Genomic DNA, 25,566 nt, shown 5'->3' with positions numbered 1-25,566 from the left:
TCCCTATGTCTAATGGGAATTTCGTGTGTGCGCTGTGAGTTATTCTATAGTCAGGTTTTATACATCTAATGCAACAAGGCACCGTCTCTCACTCAACCAGTTGCCATTGCCCACATGTTTTTGGCTGAAGGCGTGGGCGGAGCCTCCATCGCCTCAGATCAAGGCTCCGCCCTGAGGAAGGGCATGGAATGTTTCCTCCAGCCAATGAGCGAAGGGCGAGCATCGCACGCGCGCCCAAGCCAATGGGAGGCCAGCGTGCCGAAAGCTACTATGGAGCCTCTTCGGGGGGTGGGCCTCCGAGAAGCCTCGACACACACCCCCCCGGAGATTCCTCGTCCAATCAGGAGGCTGACCACCTCAGGGGTGGCCCCGCCCAGCCAGATGGGATGTTCGCCTCTCGTCCAATCCGGAGGCGGGTCCCTCAGAGTGGTTTTCTCGACCCGTCGGGGAGGGGAAGGATAAGAGTGGGTGGCGAGCCGAAGAAGGAGAAAGAGAAGAACCCTCGTCTTGCCTGCTGGCGTTCTCGTCTACCCGCGGGTGCTCATCTCGTCTGGTCCGTTCCCATGCTGGCTGGCGTCCGTTGCATCGTTCCTGGTCCTTGGTGCTTGGTGCTGCGTTGTTGGCGGCAGGTTCGAGTCCCGCCACCGGACAAGCTCAACTAGACCGCATGAGGCGGACAGGTGCAAGAATAGGCTCCTGCCCTCAGCTCGCCTTTCCTCCTGAGCTGAAGGCCCAAATAAAGGCCGCAGCCACTGTGTGTGTTTGTGTTACCAGTCTTAAGTGCTTTTCGCTCACTGTACATTGCCTGCATTTCTTTTATTCGGATAACTCTGCTCTTTGTGTGCTCCCCTCCCCGATTATTGTTTATAAATAAACCCCCGTGTTAAATGTTCCAGTTCGTTGTCCGTGTTTTCTTTCATTGGCCTCGCATGGTCCGGGCTTGAGAAATAGTAAGGCCATTGGTGCCGTAAGTTGTCATTGAGACTGGCGCGGCTCTGGTAACTCCGCTCGGTTATGCTGGATCTGAGTCGGTACCTGCGACTCGGTTCGGAGAGTCTGCTGAGGGTGTGATTTCCCTGGTAATTTGACGACATGGGTACTTGGGTATATTGAAATTTGGTTATTGACCCTACCCCATGCCGTCAGATAATTGGCGATCACGGTCCTTTAAGTGGCCCATCGACTCCGGAGTCATCCGGAGTGACGACATTTTAATTCCAGGTGTTCGGTGGGAGACGGCTCTACTGCTCCACCTAGTGGTCGTTTATCGCCACTGAACCCCGGCCCACAACAATAGAACACAGTGGAATGGGTGGTGGGGAGGCTACATGAGGATGAATGGAGGATGAGCTGAGCAGGTGGTGAACAACCATCTTGAAGCTTTGGAGGGAGGAATGCGATTAAAGAACCCAAGGGAAGTTTGTTTCATAAGAACAAATGAGTGGAGATGAGCAGTGATCCTGCATTTTGATCGTTTCACCAGGAGTGGAGTACAGGCAGACCAGGTGTGGCATGCAGCAACCTAGGTGTTGTGGTGGATTGTCTTATGAACTTGTGACTGTTGTTAATTGGGAGACCACAAGGGTAAGGGCAACAGTGAAGATCATCGCCATGTATGGTTGGTTCTCTTGATAACCTCGTGTCACCAAGCAGGTTCTTCTGAGAAGTTGCTCCATCTCATGAATTAATCCCTTCACACAGATTCAGTTATTTTAAACTTTGGGATATTTCATAATTTCACACCTCTCCTCTGTTTTTGCTTGTATTTTCAGCAGTTCTTATCAACAGTCTATCATTACTCTTTGTTTTAAATCTTCGATTATTATCACTTTTTTAAAAATTTTTTTTTTTAAAGAAATCGAAGATGACAACATTCAACGATTTATCCTTAAAGTACCTTAAATCTATCACCACCTGTAGGCTTGATCCTCTTCACTTTGCCGAACGGAAAATTCGTTCTGTTATTGATGCTGTTGCCTTAATTTTTCATTTTGTTCAGCATCTTGAATTTTCAAATTGTTATTCTCTTATTTTTATTGATTTTTTTTTTTCTTCAAGTTCTGCTTTTAAGACCATTCTCCCTCAAACTTTATTTCATAAAATCCAGTCCTTCAGCCTTCCTCCCTCGATTTGATTTTTGGATTTTCTCCTTAACCGATTGCAAACAGTAAAGTTAAACGAGTTGTCCAAAACTATTCTCTTGAATACTGGTGCCCCACAAGGGTGCATGCTGTCACCTTGTCTCCATTCCCTTTTTACCAATGATTGGGTGTCTCATCATGAGTCTGTGCAACTCGTGACGTTTGCCGACGACACGACCATCGAGGGTTTATCGTGAATTCTGATGAGTCAGAATACCTTCAGGAAGTTCATGGGTTTGTGTCGTGGTGCAAACACCACAACCTCGAGCTGTATACTGCAAAGACTAAGGAGATTGTTGTTGACTTTCGTAGGACGAAAAGTTCAGTTGACCCTCTTACCATCAATGGTAAAGTTAATGAAATTTTTGACTGCTTTATACTTTTAGGTACAACCATTTCCAGTAGTTTAAACTGGGACCACAGCACAGATATTATTATTATTATTATTATTATTATTATTATTATGAAAGCTCAGCATCACCTACTTCTTGCGGCAGCTAATGTTTGGCCTTCGTGGGGAGATTCTCATCCAGTTTTATTGGGCCATTATAGAAAGTGTTTGGCTTTTTTCTGTTTATTTATTTTTCCTGTGTGTGTGTGGTATGGCAGCTGCACACAGCAACAAAAACTTTGGCTCCAGAGGATTGTGCACACTGCTGGTAGGGTAATTGGATGTGTTGCCTTCTTTGGCTTCAATTTATACAGAGCGTACTGAGGATAGTGTCTGATGCTTCATATCCAGCTAAGGCCTTGGTTATTATTTTATAACTTGGTTTACACAGTTCTTCAGCTAAAATGTAGGGCCGGTAGGTTGAAATATGAATATAATTTCAATTTTTATGATTTGTTTTCGGATGTTCCATGGAAAAGACAAGGGTAGGTGGGGGGAAAATAAATATAAATCCCGGACCAGGAGGATCTAAGACAGTGGTTCCCAACCTGTGGTACGCGAGGGCCTTCCAGGTGGTTCGCGAGCATTTTCTGGCTCAACCTTAAAAAAAACAAAAAACATCACCAATCCGTTTTCCGTTGAACCAGGCGATCTGCCTGTCGGGACCGGGGAACAAGAGGAGCTCATAGATATCCAGGCTGACGAGACAGCAAAGACTAAGCACAAGGAATGCTCTCATATGAACTTCTGGGTGACCATGGCCTCCTCGTACCCGACACTCGCCCGTCACGCTGTTCCCCAGCTACTGATTTTCCCCTCTACGTGGGAGTGCGAGCAGGGGTGCTCAGCCATGATTACCATCAATTTGAAGAGCCGGAACCGTCTTGCTGCGCCCGGCATGATTCCCGATGTGCTGTGGGCAAAGTTATGCCCAGCATCGACCAGCTGGTGGAGAAGAAACAGATGCAGCCCTCGCATTAAATTTTGTTCTTTGTTGACAGTTAGTTCATTTGTGTGTTCTACTTGTGAATAAATTGATATCTTATCGAATTGAGTTTTTCTGGAACCAGGTGGTACATGGCGACGGTATGGGACCTCCAATTGGTACTCTATCAGAAAAAGGTTTGGAACCACTGATCTAAGAAGACATTGAAGATGGAAGACCATTCAAATGCAGAATGCCCATGTTCACTGTATCATCTGATGTGAAAAACAATAAAGGAGGATTAAAACTTGTTTCTACAATATAGTCAACACGCTCAAAACGGTCAATCAGAGCCATAACCAGCTCTTACTTTTTCAGCGGGCATCTGATCGTACCATCTCCCCATCCCCATGAGCACATCAAAGGCTGATTTCTGGTCCGTTGAAGGCTGAATATCAGCATCTCGCAGGGAAACTTTGATGTACTTGGCACCGAAATCTTTCAATACGAACAGCGGTGTACAACTTTCGATGGAAACAAAATCGGCACGATCGAGAGTAGCCTGCGAATCATCCCTGCTGCTGTACTGAATTGATGCAAAAGTTCGGCCAGAATATTTGTCGTCAAGATGTTGCGTGATTAAATTACCAATACAGTCACTCGAATTTATACCGCTGACATACTTCTTAACAATCACTTTCACCCCAGAAACCACAGTCAATCTGAACCACGCTGGCCACTGCTCAGACGCCATGACCGAAGACTACTGTGCAGCTCTACTGCGCTGTTTGGTTAAAAGGGACTCGGCATTTTGGTGCGCGCGCGAGAAATTATATTTTGAAAATAAATGCCGATGTTTACATTTCGGGTTTTGAAACTTTTGCACCTTCGGTGGAAAATTTATAAATATAAAAAGCTAAAAATGTGTTTTACATTTATAGTTTATTTTCGGCGGATCTGTAAACCAAGTTATAAAATAACTAAGGCCTCATGTCCTGTTTCAGCTTTTGCCATCTGGAAGGCTATACAGGTCACTTAGATGTTGGACAAATCGCTTTTGGAATACATACATCCCCCCCCCCCCAGGCAGTTATTGCCCTGTCCAACTCCATTACCACAAACAGCGGTTTTCTGTTTCTGTTGACTTTTCTTTTTTGGTGATGTGGTGCTCCTGTTTGGATTGTTGGTTTGTTGCTGAATGCTCGGATAGGGAGATGGGTTGGTGTGCTCTTCCTTTGCAGTTTCATTATTATCTATGACCATGGTATTTAATGGTTTGTTTATGCTCATCATGTTCATCATGTGTATGATTGTTATTTGAGAGAAGGCTTGGCTTTTTGGTTCGGTGGGGGGGGGGGGGGGCGAGTGAACACGAGGGATTGTATCATTCTAATTTTATCAATTTTTGACATTTTGTTGTGCTAGTGATGTTGTGTATTGAGTGATTATTTTGTTGTTGGTGTAGCTTGAGTTTATTTTGAATTCAGTTTATTGTCTTATGTATTCTGGTTGACTTTTCTGAGGTGTACGATGCATTGTGATTGTATGTGTGACCAACACAGACACGTTCTTTGTGTTTTAAATTCTACTTATTCTACTTCTTCTATTGTTACGTTCATGGGGTTTGAGGTTTGCTATGAGGGGAAGCACTTGAGTTTCTCCCGAACACCTGGTCCTGAGGCCACCGACCACAGATAATTCTGCGATCAAACAAGCTATAGTTCTTGCACAGCTGTAGCTTGACAGACTACCAACCTAGCAGGGTTATGCTTCAATGTTTCCGCGATGCCTCTATTGGCACGGCAACCTAACAAAGCCATGCTTTTGGCACCGCACTTGGTGATCTTCTGCCAAGCAGAACAGTTAGGTGCAGCACCAGCTCGCAGCAAATCAGGTGGGGTACAACTTCCCGTCTAACTATGCTTGTACACTCTGTCAGACCAAAAAAGGAAAGGACACCCGAGACAGATTTGAAATATCAACCAACAATTATTTATTTACACCCACAAAAGCAAGCAATTATTTAAAAGTAAGTACAGACGACAAAACAAAAGTCACAAAAGAGCAGATTTAACCATAAAACACATTCTGATAGAATCTTATTTGCACAAATGACACATGGCCGTCATTCAATCCGTCGAGAAGTAGAGAAAAGAAAAGTAGGGCATGACTTTTTCTCACACAGCCCAATGGGATTGTGCCAGTCCAAATATACTGGGAGAGGAGGAGGGGGGAAAACAAACACACAAACAGAGGACGGAAGTCATCAATATACTTGCGAAATCTTTAGATTTCGTAAGTAATAAATACGGTCTCTTAAAATGTTACAACTTTCTCTTTCACACGTGGTGTTCTCGGTATTGTATCATAATTCACCACTCCTTTTCTTCTTCAAAAGGCTGTTTTCAATTCGACCTTTCCTTCATCCTGTCTAAAAAGTTCCACTGTTACAAAGTTTCTTTTCTCCATTCACTTAATTCACCTTTATTGCATCACTCACATAATGTATTTAATCACGTCTGACTTAAATATTTTTTTAAGTGCATCCTTCACCACACCACTACCAAGTCCCATCCTTCCCCTCTCCCCACCTCTTCTATCGCCCTCCTGCAACTTGACTGTGCTTACTCTTCTTGTCTCCCCTCCCTCTCAAAGCAACCTTCACACTCTTCCCCCACTCTTCTCTCACCGTTCTCAAAAACTCCTTCACCCCCTTCTCCCTCCAATCTCCCCTTCCCTCTCCCCCTTCACAAAGTTGCCCCCCTCACATCCACAAAGCCGGCTCCTTCCCCCACCCTCTTCCATAATCACTCTACCTCCTCCTCCTCCTCCTCCTCTGCCCCCTCTCATAACTCCCCACTATACCTCAACCCATCACCATCAAGCCTTTTCTCCTCCTCATACAGCCCTCTCCCCTAGCTTTTTTGCAATCCCTCACACTCAACACTCCTTACCTCACCTCTTCCTCCCTCATCCTACCCTCTCCTCCCTCCCTCTTAATTAACTGTGTGTACCTCAAACATCTGGGGCCTTTGCTCAAACCCGACAGATCATTCCATACATGTTGCCACTGACAAACCAGACATAATTGCTGAACAGAAACTTTCCTCCTTCAAGACGTCTGACTCCCGAGTATATCTCTCCCTGGTTACTCCCTCCTCCGATATAACAGACCTGCGCTTCGTCCTGGCGGCGGAGTTGCTCTCTCCATCAAAGACTCTATTCCTCACTTTCCATTCACTGCCCTCACTCCCCACATACCCAGGAATACCTCTGGCTATGGCTTCCCCTCCACTCCCACCTCATGTTTTTGTTTATATGTGTATTGTACTGTTCACCAAACAGTGATGACTCCATTTTCATCTCTCTCTCTGAAAACATGGACCAGTTTCTATCCTCTCATCCCAACTCTCTCTTCCTCATATGTGGTGACTTCAATTATCATGCCAGTTGGCTGGGTATGGGTACCTCTCACCTGCCTTGGCACTTCAGCAAAAGACTTCTGCAACTCATTGAGACTGACAATCTGTCAACCTCCCGACCCGGATCTCAACCAACGGTACTCAATCTCTTCTGGATCTGATTTTCACCAATTTCCCTGAAAACATCTGCTGTTCTTCCTCCGCTCCAATCGGTTCATCTGTCCACATGCTTGTCAAAGTAAACATCTCTCTGGCTGTTATTCGAGAACCACCGGAGCACTGTCGAGTCTGGCATTTCACTCAGGCCGACTGCCAGGGTCTTCAAGCAGCCATTAAACTTCTAGACTGGTCTCCCATCACTACTTTCAGACATTTGCTCTCTTCATGCAAAGATTTATGCCATCTTTTCTTCAATTTTCCTACCCTTCCTCCTGCCCACGGTATGTTGAAGCTTGTGGCGAGACAATTGTCCTGAAACAACTTACCTTGGCCTCCTGGAAGGCAAACCCAACTGAAGGCAGTCTCAGTTCCTTCCTCAAAGCTTGGAACAAATGTGTCTACCCTTTGCAGAACCAGAAAACAATATCTTTCTAATCTCAAGTCTGAACTCTCAAACCTCTCTCCTTTCCCTCCTCCAAATTCTGGTTGTGCTGAGTTAATTCTGTTTCTGGTGTATGTTCCTCCTCCATCTCCTCCCTTATCTCAAATGGCCATGCAGCTGACGCTGCACGTGAAAGGGCTGAATGCCTAAACTCCGTGTTTGCTTCCAAATCTTGTGTTCCAAACCCATTGCTTTCTGTATTCAACTGTCCTTGGACTCTGTGTCCTTTTCTACTGTCAAACCTTGATTCAGATTCTGCAACCGGTCCAGACGGCATCAGCCCACATGTCCTTAAAACCTGCTTTGCTGCTCTTTCTTACACTCTCTGTTCTCGTCACCCTCTCATTTGTTCAAGGTCTTCTGCCGTCTGCTTGGAAATCAGAAAACACCGCTCTGCATAAAACGGTGCAACAACAGATTCCTGCAACTAGAGGGGGAGCACTCGGTAGAGTGCAAAACCTCCGCCACCAATACTGCTAGGTCACTCAAGTGAACCTGATATCCTATTCGTTCAATTTGACGTCAACAGTGCTCAGAGTTATAGTTTGCAACTTTGCCTTTTACTTTTAACTTTTACATACTCGATTCATTCGTTATAACTAGATTCCTTGAGACAGAAATTGATTTTACGTGGGTATATCCACCTGAAGTTCCAAAATCAGCCGCAATTATAATTTTGGCATGTTTTTTTTTGTTGGAAATCACTTATAACATGTAGAAATGCAAAAAAAAAATCGAAATTTTGTGAAAAAAAAAAGTTACAAAATTTTCTGGTTTTTTTTCTTTTTTTTTCTCTCTAACGAACTTTTTTTTGGCATTGGAAATCACTTAAAACATGTAGAAATTCAAATATTTTTTTCAAAATCTAATGGCATGATCCTTGGACCATACCTAATCCCCCCACCAAGTTTCATCGAAATCCGTCGGAGTTTTTCCATAATACTGTTCACAAATAAACCAATGTCACCCGCAGGGTGACCCGTATCTTGCCAAAAGGTGACCACGTGTGACTTCTTTAAGGTCACACTGAGGTGAACAGAGCTGCTATCCACCAGGAGCGACTCCTTGAGGAATATCTGCCTACGAGAGATTCCGATGAGAATCATTCTACAGAGTAACCATGAAAAATATGCGTTTGCCTCATAACGTCACCAAATGACGTCATAATGTCTCAAGCTTGACATATCTAGAAAGCACTCATCGAGGTGTTCAATTTGAGGTTCTACACGATATGGTTCCTAAAACTTGAAAATTTGACCTTGGGGTCAAATATGTTTGACCTTAGGGTCAAATATGTTTGACCTTAGGCGCTAACCATGAAGGTCAAGGCCAATCGCCACCAAAAATTAATCAGCTGAGCGCCAGACCATGAACTATATTCCCATGAAGTTTGAAAACGATTCGATCAAAAAATAAGAGTTTCGTCGACTCCCCTGATTTGCGACAAAATGACCTTTGACCTTGACCTTCAAAATTTTATGTGCTGAAAGGGATCTCTATAGGCCTCTGATATGCGAAGTTAAAAAAAAATTCCAATGATAACTGTGCTCTGCAGAATTTTTTTATACGTGATTACAGACAAACAAAAAAAAAACATTCAAGCTGACTAACATATCTTGCAAAAACTTCGTTTTGGCAAGATAACAAACAAACAGACGGGTGAAAACAGTAACCTCCGTCCATCTTTGATGGCGGAGGTTAATGACAGATCAATCAGCCTTCTCTCAATCAACAAGGTTATGGAATCCATCATCGCTTCAGACATTAAATCCTTCCTCTTCTTCAATGGCTTGATTTCTGATCATCAATTTGGATTCAGACCAGGTCACTCTACCCTGCATATGCTGCTTCTGCTTTCCCAACAATGGATGGAGGTACTCAATGCCAGGCATGAAAACGGAGCCATATCCCTAGACGTATCGTGGACTTTCGATACGGTCTGGCACCCTGGCCTGCTCATCAAACTCTCTCTTCCTATGGTATCCAAGGCCATCTCCACTCATTCCTCACAGATTTACTCTCCTGTCGCAGCAAACGTGTGGCCCTTCATTGAGTTCTCTCCTACCCTCTTCTTGTCCATGCTGGAGTTCTTCAAGGCGGTGTTCTGGGCTCTCGTTATCTTGCCAAAACGAAGTTTTTGCAAGATATGTTGGTCAGCTTGTATTGTTTGTTTGTTTGTTTGTTTGTTTGTTTGTCTGTAATCACATATAAAAAATTCTGCAGAGCACAGTTATCATTGGAAATTTTTGTAACTTCGCATATCAGAGGCCTATAGAGGTCCCTTTCAGTGCACAAAATTTTGAAGGTCAAAGGTCAAGGTCACTTTGTTGCAAATCAGGGGAGTCGACGAAACCCTTATTTTTTGAGTAATTTTGATTGGATAGTCTTCAAACTTCATGGGAATATAGTTCATGGTCTGGCGCTCAGCTGATTAATTTTTGGTGGCAATTGGCCTTGACCTTCATGGTTAGCGCCTGAGGTCAAACATATTTGACCCCAAGGTCAAATTTTCAAGTTTTAGGAACCATATCGTGTAGTACCTCAAATTGAACACCTCGATGAGTGCTTTCTAGATATGTCAAGCTTGAGACATTATGACGTCATTTGGTGACGTTATGAGGCAAACGCATATTTTTCATGGTTACTCTGTAGAACGATACTCATCGGAATGTCTCAGGCAGATATTCCTCAAGGAGTCGCTCCTGGTGGATAGCAGCTCTGTTCACCTCAGTGTGACCTTAAAGAAGTCGCACGTGGTCACCTTTTGGCAAGATACGGTTTTTTTTTTTGGTTTTCACCAATGATCTCTCCGACTCTCTGGAAAGTACTCTTTATCTCTTTGCTGATGACTCCACCCTCTGCCATACCATCTGTCATCCCTCAGATCAGCAAGCAGCAGCCTTTTCACTCTCTGCATATGTGGATAAAATCACATGCTGGTCAAACACTTGGAATATGTCTTACAATCCTAACAAATCTATCTCTCTCACTATGTCTCTTGGAAAAGACTGTCTGGAACCCCCACCCTCCCTCCCAATCTATTCTCAATAAGCCTCTTGAAGAAGTGCTTTCATTCATGCTTCTGGGTCTCACCATCTACTATGATCTTTCCTGGGAAAGCCACATTTGCAAACTGGCCTCCAAAGCCAGTCACCGACTGAGCATCCTCCGTCGTGCAAAGTCCTTCCTCGGTCCACCTGAGCTCCTGACCACATACAAAGCTTTCGTCCACAGCTTGATGGAGGACTGCTCTCCTCTCTGGGCTGGTGCTCCTGCCTCTCACCTTTCTCGGCTTCATGCTGTGGAAACCAAGGCATTTAGGGTCATTGGTATCTCCCGCAATGAGCCTGAGTCTATGGGTGACCCGCACTCTCAACGCAGGCAGGTTTCTGGTTTTTCTGATTTCTACTGTCTCCTCTCCAGTCTGCCCCCCTCGCTCTGTCTGCGATTATATCCCGTCCCCCACCCCCCTATATTTCCGCAGGGCACTCAAGGTCTGCCAGCAACCCCCTTCTGGTAAAACTACCAAAATTGAGAATTGCTGCTCACCTTCACTCTTTCTTTCCTCTTCCCCCCCCCCCCCATCTTTTGGAGCAAACTCTCACACACTCTTCAATCTCATTCTTCCCTCCAGGTCTTCAAAACAGCTGTTCACCACCATCTCTTATCTTCCCCCATCCAAAACCATGATCTTTTCTAACCGCACCTCCTTCAAATCCCCTGCTTTCCTTCCTGAAACTCCCTGTCGTATAAGCACCTGAAAGTCCCTGTAGTGTCCATCTTCACCCTGTGTATTCCACCCCATCCCTCTCCCTTCCACAGATCTCCTAATGTCTCATCCCCACTGTTTTGTCTTTTCCCTTCTGCCCCTCTTATCTCCTGTTCCCCTTGTTGTACATTCTGTGTTGGCTCTCATGCGAGCCTCAACATTGTATACAATATCATGAGATCTCAAAAAGTTGTGAACGGATTGGGATGAAACTTGGTGGACAGGATAGGTTGGGTGTGTGACAAGAATAAATTCATTCGATTTTGGTGAAGATTTGAATCCATATCTGGATACGAGAATGATTTATATTTAAAGTGATTCTTCACTATTGAGAGATCGGGCCAAAAACGATATATTGCACGGTATTTCAAAAAATATTTTTGGCCCCGATATGTTCTTATGGATCAGGCATTAGTGTAGCAGCATAGCAAACCTGTTGTGCATTTTGTGATACAAGCACCAAATTTGGCACAAATGTACATTAATATGTTGCGAACATTTTCAGATATTGGGCCACTTGAAATTCTATCTTTATGTCCGCCATATTGGATTTCAAAATGCCCGCCACTTAAAATCTACATTTGCTATTATCTCTGGACGTAATGCAGCTATTGACTTGATTCTGGTATCTAAATGTATGTATTTGGGGGCAAGGAATCCAATGGTACCATTTTCAACTTAAGATTATCTATCACAGTCTGTTATATAATTTTATTTGGAAATTATCTATGCAAATATTGGATTCAACACAATACTTTGAAAAGAATGTCTTAGTTCTGTAAATATAAAAAAAAAAAAAAACTATACTAAATCACTAGTAACAACTCAGACAAGCTCATATATATATATATATATATATATATATATATATATATATATATATATATATATATATATATATATATATATATATATATATATATATATATATAAATATACTGGCAGTATTCGAGGAGGAGAGTCAGGATGTAGTCAAACTGGACACAAAGGAGATCGCAGATCCTGCTGCTATGGAGACCGTGATGAATGCCAAGAGGATTGGCCAAGAGCAGTTCGAGGCTTTCACCAGAGAGTGTCTGTTGGACAGAACAAAGGCAGTGGACGCACCCATTCCTCGAAACAAGCTGAAGGTGTTCAGCACTTCCACTCCAAGAAGCCAGAGCATAGGTCAGCAACAGCTCGCCTCCACCAAGAATGACCGTGAACTCTTCGCACGCCTGTACATTGGCTGCCAGACGAGGGATGGAAACCTTGAGGAGTTCTTTTGTCACGAGAATCAGGCATGTCCTCCTGCATTGTCTGATGGTGGAAGCCTCTGCACTGGTACCAAGAGTGATCTCCTCACATGCTTGGAAGAAGTCTCCGACGCAAAGACAGAGACTCCTGTCACGACCTGTATTGTTCTTGATGGAGCAGCCATCGTCCAGATGCTGAACCCGGCTGCATTAAAGACCTTTGAAGAGTATGCACAACAGATCTTCATCCCATATATGTCCACGAAGCTGCAAACAGTGTCACGCCTGGATCTGGTCTGGGATACTTACCTTGCTGATTCACTGAAAGGTTGTACATGTGCAAAGCGGGGACAAGGTGTGCAGAGATGTATGGTGGCTGCCGCAGCCATACCAGGAAACTGGCAGAACTTCCTACGAGTGGACAGCAACAAGACCGAGCTGTTCAGGTTCCTCTCAGCAGCTCTCATGGAATGGTTTGACCAGGAGGACAAGCAACTCGTAATTACTGATGGAGAGGCAGTGCTCAGCAAGCCACTACTGCCAGATCTGACCTCACTCGCCCCATGTAACCATGAAGAAGCTGACAGTCGGATGTTGCTGCATGCATCTCACGCAGTCCAGCATGAACACCATGCAATACTCATCCGGACTGTAGACACCGATGTTGTGGTGCTGGCAGTGTCCCTGGCACAGGAGTTGCAACCAAAGACAAACTGTGGCTGGCATTCGGAACAGGCCAGAGTTTCCGATACCTAGCAGCACACGAAATAGCAGCTGGATTGGGACGAGAGAAGGCTCGTGCACTGCCAATGTTCCACGCTCTAACTGGATGCGACACTGTGTCTAGTTTTCATAGACATGGCAAGAAGACTGTGTGGGCAGTCTGGACGGTACTGCCAGAACTCACTGAGGCACTGCTGCTGCTGTCCTCTGCACCTCGTGACATACCAGACGATGCAATGCGCATCATCGAGAGGTTTATGATCCTGTTGTATGATCAAACCAGCAAATGCACAGACATTGACAAGGCCAGGAGGAAACTCTTCGCAAGGAAGAACAATGTGCAGCTCATCCCTTCAACGAAGGCAGCTCTGGAGGAACATGTCAAGAGGGCAGTGTATCAAGGTGGACATGTGTGGGGTCAGATACTGCTGCCAGCACCAGAGCTCCATCCACCAACCAACTGGGGTTGGTCAAGGACTGGAGAAGGACAGTACACACCTTACTGGACCAGGCTAACTGAGGCAGCTCACAGCTGCATTGAGCTGGTTTCTTGCAAGTGCAAGAAAGGGTGTGTGAGGCGCTGCAAGTGCAAAAAGGCTGCCCTTCAGTGCACAGCCCTCTGTGTGTGTGAAGGGGACTGCACATGATGATGAGTCTACTACATACATGTACTTGTGGCAATGCTGAACTTGTTAACATGACACTGTTTATGTACACGTATCTTCAGTACCGGTATATATCTAGCCTCAGATACCAGTACACCAAGCCTCAAATACTAGACCATATAGCATGTCAGTATTATACCTAAGACATTTACAGAACTAAGACATTCTTTTCAAAATATTGTGTTGAATCCAATATTTGCCTAGATAATTTCCAAATAAAATTATATAACACTGTGATAGATAATATTAAGTTGAAAATGGTCCCATTGGATTCCTTGCCCCCAAAAACGTACATTTAGATAGCTGCATTACGTCCAGAGATAATAGCAAATGTAGATTTCAAGTGGTGGCCATTTTGAAATCCAATATGGCGGACATATAGAGAGAATTTCAAGTGGCCCAATATCTGAAAATGTTCAACATATTAATGTACATTTGTGCCAAATATGGTGCTTGTATCACAAAATGCACAATTATTTTGAATATTTGGGCTAGGCCGCCCCACTACATTGTGTGGCAGAGGTCTGTGCACTATCGAGTGCCCTTCTAGTTTTTATCTTTTATTTGTTAACATAGATGGTTTAAGGTTCGTAGAGGGCTCTTATGGGAATTGATGTATGCTGACTATTTTGTGTGGCCGAGGAACTTCAGGAGATATTAGTCAGATGACAATTGTTTCAAACTGAGGGGTACAAAGATAAATGCACTTCAATCAAAAGTAACTAGAGAGTTCCTCTAAACAAGTTAACCCATGCAGTATTCAACGATGTACTTCATTCAGATAAAATATTGATTTTAAAGATTGTTAAAAATAATTCCAGAAGTTTAGCACTATTGAAGCAGTCTTATACACCACCTTCTTTAATATGTCCAAGTGCTGCTAAATGGAAGGCTTTTGGAAGTGCCCAAAAGGCAATTTGTGTTCTTCAGTATATAATTTGATTTAAATAACACAAAGATTGTAAAAGTTGTGCAAATTAAATTAATTCTGGAATTTACTGCCGTTGATGCACTATCCATTACACCACCCTATCAAACGCGTTACATTAGTTATTAGTGCTTGTGTCCTTTATGACGTCCTTAAAACAGTAAGTTTCCTGTTTGGAATGATTTTCAATTTTATTTTACTGCTTGGCAAATGGACAGAGTTGATTAATTAAATAAGCTCACTCCTCTCTATGCATGTGTGATCAGGATGAATTCAGAGACAAAGTACCGATTCATGTTCAAAATATAACATTCAATCTAAATAAGTTTTTCCTCGATCATAAACTGACGTTTGAATACGGACAGACAGACATATGAACCAATTGCTTTACCCCGCTTTGTGCTTCGCGTGCATGACCTAATGATTATCATCGGACAAGGAATGGATGTGGATGTGGTGCTTTCTTGTAATGTCAAGCAGGCTGATTTTTAAATATGTAGTCACGACTCTGTAAAGGAGGTGGTTGTCAACAGGAGAAAAGGAAAACGAGGTAGGAATCTTCTGGGGTGGTATATGGCAAAATATTTCTCTAAAAGTGTATATGACAATGACAACCAGTTAGCTTAGCACCACACATGGGCTTTATGAAAGGGAGAATGGAAATGAAGATTCTCAGGTGGATGGCACCCGTCCACTGGAAGTGGACTGGTGTCACTGTGGGAACAAAGAAGTCCAATACATTAGGAATGAGTTGAGTTTTCAGAAGAAATTGTAGCATCAAGGTTAAGGTGGTTAGGATGCATTCAAGAGCTGTATGGGTTAAACCTAAGGTTAAAAAAAAGTATCAGAGGGAGATGAAGACTGATGGAGCGATGTTACTTAAATGGCTACTAGACGACCCATGAACCCATTGGGTTCCCATTGTGACAGCAGTTGATGAGAAAAAAAAAAATCATTTCAAGAAAAAAAAAGATAGCTCCAGCGAACTATACCGCTGAGGTTGTTTGCAGTGATCAAATTCTCCCGAAGAGTACTTGACTGAATCGGGAATTTATTTTTTAATATTTTTTTCGTTGCCCGATTTGAATGAAACTTGATACTGCACACCGCAGGTGAATGTTGAGTAAGGTGGCCCTAAAATTTTTGCATTATCGTGTACCGTTTTGGCTGTATTTCGGGAACATACATACAAGATGAGAGTTTTAGTAATACATAGATAGATAGATTAGGATGGAGGAGGAAACAGACAGAGGAACCTGCAGAAGGAAAATTCAAGTGGCCAACCCCGAAAGGGAAAAGGTCAAAAGAAGATTCTCTCATGCATAAATAATATTGAGACTATGAAATAGATAATATTGTTATGGATTTGGAAACCTTGTGCACACAAGCAGCCAAAGTCCCCATAGTTCAGTTATTTAGAAAAGTATGTGTTGGTTAGAATCATTCCTTCTGTCTCATGGAAATTACATGTGTGCTCTACGAGTTATTTTTTAGCTCTTTTTCCTCAACAACAACTACATCCTCTACAACAACGCCATTGCCCACGTGCATCGTGTCACGTACAGGGGTGAGGTTCCCTCCGCCCACCATGAACTCGTCCAATCAACGGCGGCCACGAATCGTCCGACAACCCCCCGGCCAATCAGAAGGCGAGTGGTGAGAAGAGGCCCCTCCCACAAAAAGAGGAGTAGAATGATTGATTGTGAGGAGCAGTTTTTCGGCAGACCGGGTGATCGTGGCGACGGCAGAGTGGTTGTGAGACAGGAGGATCGTGGTGATTCTGAGCAGTCTGTCGTCGTGGCAGACGGTCGTGTGTGGTGGTTGGAGCGGTCTGAGACAGTGGTGGTCGTAGTCTAGCGGTCTCGTTCGTGGGCGGTGGACTTCGGGTCGTGGGTTGGTGTGACCGCATGAGGCGGGACAGGTACCCAGCTAGGCTCATGCCCTCAGCTCGCCTTTCCTCCGAGCTGAAAGGCTGAAAATAGACCCACGAGGTCGTGTGTGTGTGTGTGTGTGTGTGTGTGTGTGTGTGTGTGTGTGTGTGTGTGTGTGTGTGTGTGTGTGTGTGTGTCACAGTCCTGTAAGTAGAATTGTTAAGTGCTTTTTCTTTGCTCATTGTACATTGCCTGCCTTTTATTCGGGTAACTATGCTTTGTGTGCTTCCCCTCCCCAATCATTGTTATAAATAAACCCCTGTTAAATGTACCAGCTCGTTTTCTGTTCTTTCCTTCATTGGCCTAGCATGGTGCGTATCGAGAATTAGTAAGGCCGTTCGGGCCGGTAAATTGTTCATTTAGTCCGGCGTGGCTTTGGTAACTTCCGCTCGGTTACGACGGATCCGAGTCTGTGATAGCGACTTGATTCGGACAAAGTCTGCCGAGGGTGGTTTCCCCGGTAGTTGGACGACGTGGGTATTTAGGTATATTGAAATTGGACAATTAACCCTACCCCACGCCGTCAAAATATTGGCGACCATGGTCCGTTAAGGGACCCGTGAACTCTCAGACTTATCCGAGAGTCACGACCTAAATTCCGGGTGTTCTGTGGGAAACGACTCCACTGCTCCACCTCGTGGTCGTTTATCGCCACTGAACCCCGGCCCACAACAATATGTCGATGTGAGTCAGAAATATTTAAACTGCAAGTGGACTGGGTGAATATATAATACTGCATTTGAAATTGCATTTGCATGCTGTTTTTTATCATGATCATTGCAATCTCTTTAAAGTTCTTTCAAAATTATTCTTTATATATTTATTTGAATTTTTTTTTTGTTTCTGCAGCTTATGTTGTTTGGCTTGAGCAACCAGCAGGTAGTCACTTTCCAAGAGGAAAGCATTGACTCATTCAGGCATCTTTTCCTCAAAGACTATGGAAGCTGGAATGATGAAACGTTCTCTGTATACACACAAAAGGATCTTTATGAGTACATGGCATTTACCCTTAATCAGGTGAATACAGCTTGTCATTCTTGTGACTCCAAGCATATGTTGTTCCTGTGATTGGCACTTATCACCATTTGCTTTCACACACCGGGACACTTCCACGCAGGCTATTCTTGAATGGTACTATGTTGTGTGATATGCCTTTGCTCAGAACAATTTCTATTGGCTGGTATGTGCTGTTTTTATTTTATTTCTTTAAGTATTGGGGATGTAGAGGATTTAACAATTGTAATCATGACTTCAAATCACTTGTGTGGGCAGGGGGGTTAAAGATGGGAGTGGAGGAAAATGTCAAAACTTGCCCTTTATATGTGTAGCTATCTGGTTCCATCAAGTTATGTCCAATTTCTGGCAACATTCATGATCGGATTTCTCCAAACATCCCCATCCTACACTGCTTCTTGAAGCTCTGGCAGAGATGGCTTAGTTGTGGCCTTTATTACATCCATCCAGCATTTCCATGGTCTACCTCTTCATCTTCTCTTAGCCATACCCAGCATGGCTGACTTCTCCAGCCTTTAGTTTTCTGCATGAAGTGTCCAAAGTTTGACAGTTTTTTTTTTTTTTTTTTTTTTTTTTTTTTTTAAATCATCAGTGCCTCATCTGCATGGTGGTCCAATTTGTTCAAGCATTGACTTGTTTGTTTTTCTTGTAGTCCATAGGATGTTTAACATTTGTCTCCAACACCAAATTTCCTAACTCTCAATCTTCACTGTTCATGATTCACATCCATAAATTGAAACTGAAAATACCAGTGCATTCACCAGCCTCCTCCGGTTTGTATTGTCACATCTTTGTCTTTCCAGATCTTTTCCAATCCTGACATTCCTGTTCTCCCCAATGTGAACCATTTATTAATTTCTCCTCCACATTTTTCACTCACTTCAAACTGAGAACAATGGAAAATGAAACTTTTCATGTATTATCTCCCAATCTGAATACTTTGATATTCTCATTTGATGAATATTTTTTTTTAGATTTTCATAAAGACCAGCCTTTTCACTTTCCTTCTTCACTGTCTGCAGCAGTTTCAACAAGTCCTCTTTAAATTCTACCAACAGAGTGGTATCATCAGCATACCTTAAGCTGCTGATACATCTTCCTCCAACCTTGATTCCAGCCTCCTTCATCCAAGTTTGATTTCCTCCTGATATACTCATTATCCAGATTGAACAAGCAAAGGGAGTGAATTCACCCCTATCTAACTCATTTTCCAATTTCAAACCATTCTGTCTCTTCATACTGTTCTTACTGTAGCTTCTTGTACAGTATACAAGCTTCTTATCAGACATATCAGGTGTTCTGACATCCCCATCCATTTCAGCATAATCCACATTAATTGATGATCAACATAATCGAAGGCTTTGTTATAATCTATAAAACAGAGATGCACCTTCCTTTGACATTCCCTTGCTTTTTCCATGACCCACCTTTGATTTGAGATTTGATCTCTTGTAACTCTTCCTCTTCTAAAACCTGCTTGCTCAACAGGCATTTCTTGCTTGATGAAGTCTTCTATTCTGTGTTCAATGATTTTTAGCAATATCTTGCAAGAATGTGAAATTGCAGCAATGGTTTGATTTGAACATTCTATTACATCCACTCTCTTTGGCAATGGTATGTCGATTGACTGCTTTAACCTCGTAGGCCGTACAATCCTGCTCCAGATCTGTATACAGATAGCTGTTAAATTTTTGATTATCTCCTCCTAAACCCCCTAAAAGAGTTGTATTAGAATTTCATCAGCAACTTGTACTTCTCCATTTGCCAGCTCTTTCATGGCTCTGCATACCTCACATTATATCACAATTAGTTCTTGCTCATATTCTTTCTTCAAAGGTTGCCATCATATTGCTATCTCATTTGTATAGCTTCAGTATAGTCCTGCCACCTTTCTTTCACCTGCTTAGTCTGTCAGATTTTTTTTTTCCATTATACTTTTAAGGACTCCAATCATAAATCTAAACCTTTCTGTGATGTGTCTGATCTTTTTAAAAAGATCTCTTCTTTTTCCTTCTCTGTTGTCACTTTCTATTTCTGGATGCATTTTTGAAATATTTCTCTCTTCCATCTTGTTGGAAGTTTTCATTTTGCTGCTTGATATCTTCTCTTGGTGTGCATTTGGTTTTCATCACTTCTTCTGTCTGCAATATTTGTTGCCTCTTTTGACAGCCATTTAGCCACCTTCTTTCTGCTTGCTTTTGGGAAGTTGTTTTTGGCCTCTTCTTTTTGTCTTCAACCTCTCGTCACAATTCAACTGGAATTCTGTCAACCAATTCCAGCCCTCCAAATTTTTTTTAAAACTTTTATTGCATATTGCTTAGATAGCTTTTCAAGGTCATTTTCCCCCCCCCCCCTTCTTTCTCAATTTGACCCCGGTTTTGCCAAAGGAGTTCATGATCTGTCCCACAGTTTGTGCCTATAAGTATGTTGGCAAGTTGCACAGCACTTCTTCTATTAGACTATAGTCTGATTTCTATGTTGCCCATCAGGTGAAGTCCATGTGCACAGTCTGCACTTGGGATGTTTGTACCATATCTTTGCAATGATGGGATCATTCTCCACATAAAACTCCAGCATTCACTCCTCTGGCTCGTTTCAGACACCAAGTTAGTGCTTTTCTTCAATTCCTAGTGCTCCTGCTTCTCCAATTTGTCTCCTATAATAATGAAAACATCTCCTTTAGGCACCTGTTCTACCAGTTCCTGCAATATATATATATATATATATATATATATATATATATATATATATATATATATATATATATATATATTGTCGAGACTCAAATAACAACCAGAACGTGTTATGAGGGGTGTGAGAAGGAAGCACAAATCAGTGGGGAACAGAGACATTAGGAGATTTGTGGAAGGGAGAGGGATGGGGTGGGGTACACAGGGTAAACAAGATGGACACTACAGGGAATTTGAAGTCTGGATTAACGGGAGGAGAAAATATCATGGTTTTGTGTGGGGTAAGATAAGAGATGATGGTGAACACCTGTTTTGAAGATGTGGGAGTTTGTTCCAAAGGCAGGAAAAAAAAAAGAGTACTGAAAGAATGAAGGTGAGCAGTGATTTTTGATTTTGGTAGTTTTACCAGAAGGGGGTTGTTCGCAGACCTTGAGCACCCTTTGGAAATGTGTGGGGGATACTAAAGCAGAAGACAGTGAAGAGGTGCTAAGAACAGAGGTAGGATGAGGGGTAAGGATAGGGTATAACAGGTGAGGAAGTAGGAGGAGGTATATTTAAGGAGTTGGGATGAATTGGCACTAAAGTTGAGGAAATAAAAAAAAGGCCGATTGATGCAACACGAAGATTTATTGCAAACTGGGATTTTTTTTTTTTTTTTATAATTTTTCAGACTTTACGTAAGGGATGCAATAAAAGAGAATCAAGAGAATGGAGAAAAATGTTGTAACAGTTGGACTTTTTAGACATGGGATGAGGGCAAGGTCGAATTGAAAAGTCTTTTGAAGAAGAAGGGTAGTCAATTGTAATACAATGGAGAACCATACTGTGAAAGGGAGTTAAAACATTTTTATTTTATTTATTTATTTTTGATAAAGATAGGTGATTGTGAATGTGGATCAGCTAAATTAGAAGGAAGATGGAAGGTAAACAAAAGTTGCAGGAGGAGGAAGAGGGGGGGGGGTAGAGAAATTGCGTGGTTGCAAGCAGTGCTGGATTAACCATTAGGCAGACAAGGCATGTGCCTTATGGCCAGCAAAAAATTATTTTCACATTAAATATTTGTCTTTTTTGTATTAAATATTTTGTTCTTGAATCAGTTAATCTTTTGTCTGGGGTCCATTTCCATGAGCCCGAGATCTAATTTAAAATTTTCAGGCCATTCTCGAAAATTTCAAAATGTGTCTTAGGGCCAACCGAGGCTTAATCCGGCACTGGTTGCAAGAGGTGTAAGGTGAGAAGTGAAAAGAGATTTAAAACAAAAAATATACATTTTGTTTGTTTTTTAAAGTTTAGGTAAAGGAAAAGTTGATGAAAAAAAATGCTGAATGTGGGTCGGCAAAAGTAAAAGGAAGATGATAGATCGGCGAAAATGGAAAGAGAAAGTCTGTAAAGGAAGACACACGGTAACATGGGGTACAAGGTGAGAAGGGAAAAGGTTTATTTATTTACATTTTAAGACATGAAATGGGGTATAGTTGGGAGGGATAGAAGGAGGATGGAGAGAATAAAAACTGATGGTAATGAGAAAATACAAATAAACACGATCGTGCACAGACGGGTAGGCCTCAGGGAACCCCGATATTACAAGACCAACAAATTCACCAAAGAGCACAAGTTTTGCTTCATAACCGAACTAGGAACACAGTAAACATGGAGGCAACAAAATAAACAGTCAAAACGTGACAAACAACGACCAAACTTATCTTTGAGAAAAGTCGGCAGAGACCCCTGGAGAGAATGAACTGTCGCTCAAAAACCGGAACCGGAAGTCCGATAAAACTCCTGCATATGTTCTTCATCTGTTCCAAAGGTTGGAGCATATATATCTGATGGTGTTCACTGGATGGCCTTTCAACCTCACTCGTATTAACCTATCATTGAATGGATTATATCCAAGCACTGACTCTGCCATCCTCTTATTGCAAATCATTGCCACCCCATTTATTTCACAGGTTTCCACACAAGAAAAAGAATACTTTGTAATCGTCAGATTGGAACTGCCCCTAACCAGTCCATCTATGTTAATTTATGCCCAACATTTCAGTTATTCCGCCATCTCTATTTATTACATCTAACTTTCCCTGATTCATTGACCTTGCATTCCATGTCCCAAATTTGTGAACATTTGAGAATCTCAGAGCTCAGCGACTGGATTTCCTTGTGGATATGATCCAGTCCCATCATAACGACCAGCTTTGCTCATCAAAACGCGTTGCTCTTCCACCGTAGCCATTTGGTTGCTTTCGTACTTGGGAGGAGGGGTTAGGGGGACTCATGATCTGGCACTATAGCTTTATAATCTTAGATTTCTGATCATTATTATTTTCTTGACATGTACAAAAGTGGTTTGTCATTGCCTGCTTCCAGGCAGTTTCTACATGAGACAGTTGATCCTCGCCATTGTTCTCCATAAGAGAATCCGCCTAGCATCAAGGCCATGCAGCTATTACTGGCAATATGTGCCAGCTGCCAAGGCTTCACGTAATCCTGATTGTGAGACTAAAATGGGCTGGAGTAATACACCTCACCCAAGAGTGAACCATGGGTTAACAAATGCAAAAGCCACTTAATTGAAGAAGAATTGCAACCTTTTACCCTGTTAAATCTTTTAGTTCCACAACCTAAACTGTCTGCAAGGCAGTGATGGATTTGAATTTGCAGTTTCCTTCTCTTATATGAGGTTCCTGTCAAGGATAATGAGCCTCCTTTTCCCAAAGCAACTCGTTTTCAGGTGCAAGTGATTTGTCTTTTACTTCTACACACGTTTGTGAGAACAGTCCCACCATGAGGAGGCTGACGCGAGGATAGACTATCAGAGGCTGTTTGAGACACTGAGCTATTGGAGCATTTTACACATCTTGAGAGCATATCCTCAATGTCACTCCCCAGCATAACAGTCCATGGGGGGGGGGTGGGGGGGTCTACATATGTAGGATAAACCCTTATTTCTCATGTCATGACTGTCAGTAGGAAATTGTTGTTTTGTATATGAAAAGGCAGCCTATGTTGTTTAGAAAAATATCATTTTATTTTTTTTATTTTTTTACCATCTTGAGGCTCTGCCATTTGGTTTCTTTATTTCAATTTTCCTTTTTGATTTCTTCACATTAAATAATCTACAGTGACACTGTCTTGTTTCAGTATGTGCAACTTCCGTGTTTGTCTCTGGCCAAATACGGATACCTGTCTGACAACAATGGCTTTGTTGCTCCATTGAATGTCTGCAAAAGCTTTTATAAAGCTGGCACAGTCGATCCATCCAATGAATCTTTCACAATCAACGCTGTGATCAAAAAAGGTGGGTTCATTTTATTATGTTTCACTCTTTCAGCATGCTTGCTTTGTCAAAAGTTACTTCTAAGAGGAATATGCCAACATATTTGTGAAACCTTCGGCAGTATTGGTAAAGGACTGGGACTAAAGTTCCTAAATTCTCATGACTTCTGTGTTGACATATTTCTAATGTAAACTTTACCTACAAATCACCTGTGTTTTCTGCATTCCCACATGTGACTGTGTACTGCAGCTTGTGTGGATGTGTTTCCATTGATCCCACTGAATGGAACTTCCATAGATGAAACCAAGAACGTTCTGGTGACCCTATTTGACAAGGTCAACCTCACTCTTGATTTGTACAGGTAATGCTTATAATGGCTAATAATCATCTGAGCATTAGTAATGTTGTCAAATTATTTACGTGCTTCGATTCAGAAACAGGCAAATTGTGCTGTCAGTACATTGTGGGCCACATGATTAAAGGAGAACAATTAGGGACCATTGTCCCTCACTATGTCTGCTAATTAGTGAGATGTCTCTTCTCAAGACATCCTTCCATAATTATAAAATGTGTTTTTTTTTTTTTTTTGCAGGTTGATATCTGTGGAAATATCATTTCGTCTCAAAACCATCAACCTTCAAACTGTGAGAAACAATGAAATGCCAGATTGCTACCTTTTCTCCATTTCAGTAAGCACATCTCAGAGGTCAAACCAGCACTTTGCATTGAAATTTGGTGGAATAAAAATCGAATTAAAAAAAAATATATATATATACATATATCACACTGCCGTCACTTTATTTGTACACGCCATTTTACAATATAATGAGTAATTACTGAGCTGCAATTTTAAGGAAAAACCAAAAAAAGTGTACGTGACTGGCCACAGTGGTCTACAACTTTGTAAAACATCTGTTAAATTGTACACCCAATTGGAGACCATGAAGTCAATTTTGGCACTATTAACAGGATTTTATGTGTGGCATTATTTGTGAAGAAGCATCCATATCTAATGGAGGGTATGGTATGTATGTATGCATCCATTATGAATTACTCAGAGGATTTGACTGAGGAAACAAACTTTCAGGGATTAATGAGGGCACCCTGAAGTTGTGCATGTGCAAGTTTCACTTCATTCCATCAAGTTCTGAGAGAAAAAAAAAATTCACCCATCTTGGCATTCCTTATGGGGGTGTGTATTTTCAAAAAGTATAATGATAAAACCTTTAGTTTATAATGCTAAACACTTATAAAACAATTGGGTTTTAAAAAATATATTTTTTTTTGGAGTATGATATTTTAAATTGTCACTAATAATTTAAGTCACTCGTAATACCTGATCCCTCTGGGAGTGAAATGTGTCATTACCCGCACCCTTAGATGGGGATCAGTGGTTACGCCACTTACATTATTCTACATGTACAGGTGAAAATTGCAAGATGTTTCTCCAGATTGGCCGAGCTGTTTTTGATTGTATAATGATCAGAAGTACACGCATGCACACTTAGAGAATTGCCTTCTTTTAATGTAGCTGGTAACACGTGCTCCCTGAAGTAATGACCTTGGGGAGGGGTGGTGTGAAATATTTTGTCATAACTCGTAATCACACCTTTCTCCAGCAGGTGTCAGTAAACCACTTGCACTGTGCCATGTGTTCAGGCGAAAATCTTAAGTCTCCCGTTTCTTTCCGGGAGGGGTGGGGGTGAGGGAGGGATCATTTTGATTCCATGACCTAACCCTGAGTACCCTGAGCACATGTGCAAAACGTTTTGGAGATTGGCCAAGCCATTTTTGATTCTATAATTATCAGATGTGATATATAGATTACACACGCACAAACACGCACAAACACGC

At 42.2% G+C, this 25,566-nt stretch overlaps 1 protein-coding gene across 4 annotated transcripts in view; it reads left to right on the top strand.

Annotated features, from left to right (window-relative positions):
* Positions 1–25,566, top strand: part of LOC147016862 (mucolipin-3-like) — an 83,566-nt gene that overhangs the window by 1,374 nt on the left and 56,626 nt on the right. For 3 of the 4 annotated variants that reach the window (XM_085845979.1, XM_085845980.1, XM_085845978.1), the window contains exons 3-6: positions 17,581–17,748; positions 23,577–23,733; positions 23,962–24,073; positions 24,305–24,401. In XM_085845979.1, the coding sequence (XP_085702105.1) occupies positions 17,581–17,748; positions 23,577–23,733; positions 23,962–24,073; positions 24,305–24,401 (534 nt within the window). Of the gene's footprint in view, positions 1–17,580; positions 17,749–23,557; positions 23,734–23,961; positions 24,074–24,304; positions 24,402–25,566 lie in introns of all 4 variants that reach the window. The other variant, XM_085845981.1, reaches the window with a different exon arrangement.

The sequence above is a fragment of the Eptatretus burgeri genome, chromosome 11 (assembly GCF_056783735.1).
Source record: "Eptatretus burgeri isolate ZD-2024b chromosome 11, Ebu_testis_v1, whole genome shotgun sequence".
Lineage (NCBI taxonomy): Eukaryota > Metazoa > Chordata > Myxini > Myxiniformes > Myxinidae > Eptatretus > Eptatretus burgeri.
The sequence above is the reverse complement of the archived record's forward strand: the minus strand, read 5'-3'. Positions and strand labels throughout refer to the sequence as shown.